The sequence below is a fragment of the Phaethon aethereus genome (assembly GCF_964289735.1).
Source record: "Phaethon aethereus genome assembly, chromosome: 3".
NCBI lineage: Eukaryota > Metazoa > Chordata > Aves > Phaethontiformes > Phaethontidae > Phaethon > Phaethon aethereus.
The window spans coordinates 67,398,325-67,404,324 of record NC_138576.1 but is presented as its reverse complement, the minus strand read 5'-3'; the positions used below and the strand labels follow the sequence as shown (position 1 = coordinate 67,404,324).

Genomic DNA, 6,000 nt, shown 5'->3' with positions numbered 1-6,000 from the left:
GATGTGCCAACAGGGGAGAAATAGGAAATTAAATTGATGCAGCTCTGGAGTGAAGGTGCCCATATTGGTAGCCAGCGTCACAGGTAAACAGATCAAGACAAGTAAACATGTGGCAAATAGTATGTTCAGGGAGGGAAATGGTATAAATGACTCGGGCATCATTTTGTGTGTTATTGCTGGCAACAGGAATAAAAGGGTTTTAAGTATTAGGTTTGGGCAGGCTTTTCCTCTTGGAAAGTATACGATTTGCTTTTCTCCCTGCAGGCAAATCGCCTTGGTTGTTTGTTTAAGTGCGACGTATTTATCAAGCCAGAGCTGACTGATGAGCTACCATCCCAAATTCCACACAAAATCATTGACGCACTGGCTGAGCCTCGTGGGCGCTTAGAAGACCAGTTTTGTGTGCTGTTAAATTAACCCTCCATTTGTCTGCCGTCAGGTCCTGCACCAAGCATGGAGAATGACCAGTCTCCCACCTCACCCGGGCAGGACACCCAGGGGCAGAGCGGGGAGAAACCAGCCCCCACGGAGCAGCCGGGTGCCCGGCCCGAAGTAGCCATGTGTGACATCTCGGAGGAGCTGAGTCGGCAGCTGGAGGACATTATTAAAACCTACGGGTCTGCCGCGAGCCTGATGGAGAAGGAAGGTGCCACCACGGGAAGCGACAGGCCGGAAAAGGGAGAGCCAGGCAGCGTGGAGGATGCGGAGTACGAAGATGTGAGTGAGGAGAGTGAGAAAGAGAAGCTGGCTCCGGGGGACACTGCCAGAGCGAGGGAGCCCAGCGGCAGCAAGGAGCAAAAGCTGGAGAAGAAAATCCTGAAAGGACTAGGCAAGTACTTATGTACTTACGCAGCCCTTCTGCGAACAGAAGTAAAACCTTCCTGGTCCTTGCTCTTTCCTCATGTTAAGCCTCTGCCATGGATGATAGGGACCTCTAGTTACCACTGAAAATTATGGTGACTGCTACAACTTTTCTCTAACAGATAATTATTTTCAGCAGTTACCCAACGTTTACACGTAGCCTGTATCAGATATTAGTCCTTATAAAAAGACAAAAGCTTAGGATTATATCACACAATACTGATATACTATTGGGCCACCCAAACTAGTTAGCCAAATCTGTGAGACTGATGACACACTGCAGAAAGTTGCTCCTTAGATGAAGGAAAATCCAGCCTCTCGTTTCTGCCTCAGTAAAATTTTTCTTCCTTGGGTATGACTTCTCAGTGGCCGTAACGGTGCTAACAGTGGTACGTGGCATGGGAATCTGCAGAACAAACCCACTGTCATGCCCAGGTTGATTTTCATCTAGCAGGCCTGGGAACTCACCATGGACTATATGAAATAAGTCAATACGCTTACTTTCTCTGAGCACAGTGCTTATAGAGCACCCTGGCCACGGCAGGGCTCCACTAGCTGAGCTAGAAAGAAGTCTCAGGTTTTGTAAAGTTTGTCCTTTCTGCTGGGCAGCCACTAGAGAGCAATGTAGTTACATCCCAGTCTAGCAAACATGTCATTTATTTCCCTCCCTACATTTAACTCCTGCCAGTCTTCAAGCCTCTCTTTTGCATGAGAACTCAAACCCAGTCGTAGACTAAGCCTATAGAAAAATCACTGCAGGACGTTCTCACAGACAAGGGACTAAGCATTGGAGAGAGCAGGGAATTTTATCCCTAAATCCCTTGAATGTTGAGGAGAAAGAAAGTCCTCAGTTTCTGTTGCCTCGGCTTTGGTGCAGTTATTGGTACCTCCCCAAGATCAGTAAAAACACTACCAAAGCACAGTTCTCCAGCTGCACTTGCAAAATTTTTCACTCCAGGATTTTATTTTAGCTCTCTTCAAATTATTTATACTTAAACTTATTTATACTGGAGCTGTAGAGGGAATTTAGTGTGAAATAGTGGATTTTCCCCACAGGCAGTACTCCTGGACTGCACTAGACTCAAAGTAGAAAAAAAGTCCAGCCTCAGGCAGAAAGCAAATTTGCTCTTACAGCCTCGGGAAACAGGAGCATTTGGAAAAGTACAGCCAAGCCCCGAGCACCACAGCTGTCCTTACCTCCAGGGTCACCAGGGACATTTTGTATTTGATGAACAAGCAGTGTTCAAGCTCCATCTCATACTCTGGGCTGAAATGAATACCAAGAGGTATCAGAAGAGAAGCAACACGTAAATGGCTATGCAGTGATTTAGCTATGCATGCCCAGAGAGTTATTAGACTGTCTCTGGTATCCATAGTCTCTTCACTGAGTCAGGGGAACTGATTTACACCACTATCATGCAGCCCAGACCTGGCGGGCAGCACCCGCCGCTCTCTGATTGTTTCCATCCGCAGCACAGTCTCCGTACTTAACTTAATCTTCCCTACGTCTTGCACGGGTTGAGAAGCACAGGAGCTGAGTACACCAGCTTTGATCAGTTTTCACCTGCAAAGGGATCTGGTTTCTGAGCCTTCGGGGTCCAGGCCGTTTCCATCCTATTTCAGTCAAATGTGCCATATATGTGACCCAGTCATGTTACAAAAACATTAAATGGAAGTCAGGTTATACAGGACAAAGACATTTCATAGCCAGTGCTTTTGCTAGAGGACAGCACATTACTGAGGGCTGAAATGGAAGAAAATTCAAGGATGTTTGTTCTTGTGGGGAGAAAAAACCTACAGGAATTCATAGCAAAAAATTATTCTTTTCCTTCCAAAATGCCTCATTTCTCCCGCAGTTTTCACAGATCCATGTATCAAACAACCAATTTCATAACAGTACATCAGCTACAAACCACCTCTACCATCAAATCTCTGCTTCTTTCTTTTAAGGGAAGGAAGCCACCCTACTGATGCAAAGCTTGAACAAGCTGAATACTCCAGAGGAGAAGCTGGACCTGTTATTTAAGAAGTATGCTGAGCTGGTTAGTACACTGTTGGTTCTCTTCTGTGCAAACTATCTGTACGGGAAGGTATGAAAACCATGTGCCATGCAGCATGGTCAAACCTCCTGTAGTTGTAGTGTCTGTCCTGTTAAGTGAATCCCAAAGTAATTGTCAGGATTAAATAATCAATTATGGGTCAGAAGGAAGAAAAAAGTAAAAAGTGGGGAAAACACTTGGGTTAAAAAGTTGATGAGGTGGAATATTTGTACTTAAAGGTGAATATACCCCACAGACCCACACTGGAGACTAGTGACTAGGCTCCTACCTTTGCCTTCTGCCAGGAGTTTTGCATACCTTTGTATGCAGCTGTTGCTTTAAATTATGTATCGGTGATTTAACCAAAATGAAGATAATACAGGGCTTAGTATAAAATGTTAGGAAGCAGAAAATCAGAAAACAGAAAACTGAAGCCGATCGGGAGAGAAACCACAACATAGTGAAATAAAGAGTCAAAGCCCCTGCCACCATAATGTCACCCCTGTAATAATGCCAGCTGCCTGACTCTGTTTTTTCCTCACTTAGGATGGGTTATTTTCACATCAAGTATTTTCTTCTAAGTGGTTAAAGGGCTCTATGACCATAAGCTGTGGAAATCTTACAAATGAAAAGGCTGCAGCATTTTACAGTTTGTGGAGTACTGAAAAATGTGCCAAGCAGAACATTGACTTTATAATTGGTTTTACGCACAGATGTGTCCATGTCTCATCATAATGTGAAGTTCAGCTTTCCTTTTTTTTCATGTAAAATCCTATGATTTCATCAACTGGGCTCAGGCAGTTTATGGTTTAGCCCATGCTTAAAGGGACTTCATGCCCATAGATTAACTGAAACAGGTCTTCTTGTTCCTCTATAATGTACTTTCCACTGCATTCAAGCATTGCTGGAGCACTGTGTACAACAGGGGCCATATTGCCAGTAACCCATCCAGGAGAAAGGCGCTAAAACAAAAATACTGAGCATTCGTTTTCGACATCCTGTGCAATGTCACTAAAATAAATCATTTAATAAATACAACTAAAAGCTTGTTGGAGCAAACCTTACACAGCTGAGGTGTGTAGTGTGATCAATAGCTTGTCAGCAGTCAGCTGTAGCAGTTACCACTCCCTCTCCTCCCTCTTGTCCATCCCCATCACACACTTCAGGCCACTTTTTGCTTTTGCTGAGTTTGCTTTGCAGCCCGTTCAGCCCCCCGGTCCGACGAGCCATGGGGTGACACAAGCGCTCCTTGCAGCGTAGCGCAGGGGACGGTGCAGCCGTGCGCCAGGCTGGGCTGGACGCCGGCAGTGGCTTCGGCTGCGTTGGACCCCACGCGGCACCAGCGCTTGCCCGGGGCCGCCCAGCTGGCTGCTGTTGAACTGGTAGCGCGTGCCCTGGCACAGCCTGCGGGTACACCAGGAAATGGAAGGCATCGGGGAAGAGCACGGGCTGGTGTGGAGGAAGCCATGCCTGCGGGGACGGGGAGGAAGACGTCTGGGCACAAGCCGTGCCACGCTACTCGCCGTCAGAGAACGTTTTACTCACTAATACTGGTGTAGGCAGAGTGGCTGGGGTTAGCAAGGCAGACCGTGCCCGTATTTTAGCTTTTGCCCACAAGCGGCTGTTGCAGAATTGCTTGTGACCGGTTTATTTTCAGAGGTCTTGAGGGTCACGCAAGTGCTGGGTGCAAGAACTATACGCTAATAAATAAATATGAGTATTGTCATTGTCCGCACTGGGGTCAAGATAAAACTTTTTTCCTAAACTGAGAATTTATCTCTCTAGGTCAGCCTTCAAAAATCATAATTCCTTCTATTTGTAGTTCATTTTAGCTAATATTTCATTAATTATTCTTAGAAGTTTGGCATTGGGAGCCCTTTTGTCATTCTTATTTACCAATGAGTTCCCTTCCTCAGTGCAAAAGTAACACCATGTCTTAGACATTCCCAAGAACTTTGAAATACAAGTTTCTAGTGCAAGCCCTTTTTACTGAAAAAAAAAAAAAGAAAAAAAATGCTTGAAGACTTCTCATATCACGATTAAGACTTATTTTCTTCTAAGCCCCCTATCTCAAGCACAGCTTGAATGAATCATCTAAAATTTGGACAAATCATTATCTGCTCAGCACAGGCTGTGCATGCAAAATGTGAACCAAAAAGAACATTTTTTTGTGTTTTTTAAAAGGGAAGGGGCCAAAATCAAGCTTGTAAAAGAAAACAAATCTGAGCCTTAATTACAGAGAGGTTATTTTTTCCCCACAATCCTAGAAAAATTATTTCAGCCAGTGCAGCTTGATTAGGTGCAAAAGCCCCTATTCTGATCTACTGGGGTAAAAAACATACAATACAGGTGCAGAAAGTTGAGCGTAAACTGTAAATATACTTCAAGCTGGTGACTGCATTGTTTTGTGATATGCCTAGCTGTGGTGATTTGATTGATAATACACAGAGCTCTGTACTGTAAGCACAAATTACAGAACATCTGCAGAAAACAGATCCTTGGGCAGAGAAAGTGTAAAATATGATGCCTGTTGACTGTCTTGTTTGAGCTGCACATCATTCACCTGCACTTAGAAACTTTCCCAGTCATACTGGGGTTAATAGTTAATACTAGTGGTACCATACTATTAGATAATGTAATCTTAATAGCAACTATTACTATTAAGGTTTGCACATTGCAGCTCATGTGCTGCTGTTTTTCAACGGGAAAACATCAGAACTTCAGAAAGGTCTGGCAATGTATGCACGCCGTAATACAGCGAGGGGGGCTGCTGGGCCTTGGAACAGGAAGAGAAATCTTTAAAAGCTTCAGAGGTGAAATGCTGCTTTGACGTATCTGTTACGGTGTTAACTTGCACTGCAGGAAGTTTTTTCCAAACAGCCAGTAACAGGCACATGTCAGAAGAAATGCCGGGTCTGTGTGGGGACTGCTATCAGCAATGCTGTTGCTGCCCCTCATCCCCCCTCCAAATATACCCTCCTCCCTCCCAGCCCTCTAGGGAAGGCAGGAGCCACGCACCCACAGGAACAGCGGGTTCCCATGAACGTCAGGGACTGTCCATATCTTCTTCAGTAATTAGATAGACCCAAAGAGCCCGAAA

General features: G+C 45.0%; 1 protein-coding gene across 1 annotated transcript in view; it reads left to right on the top strand.

Annotated features, from left to right (window-relative positions):
* Positions 1-439: 439 nt before the first annotated feature.
* The window catches only part of TXLNB (taxilin beta), a 28,025-nt gene continuing 22,464 nt past the window's right edge, over positions 440-6,000 (top strand). Inside the window, exons 1-2 of the mRNA XM_081998347.1 lie at positions 440-841; positions 2,812-2,903. Coding sequence (XP_081854473.1) covers positions 454-841; positions 2,812-2,903 — 480 coding nt within the window. The 5' untranslated portion in view covers positions 440-453. The remainder of the gene's footprint in view (positions 842-2,811; positions 2,904-6,000) is intronic.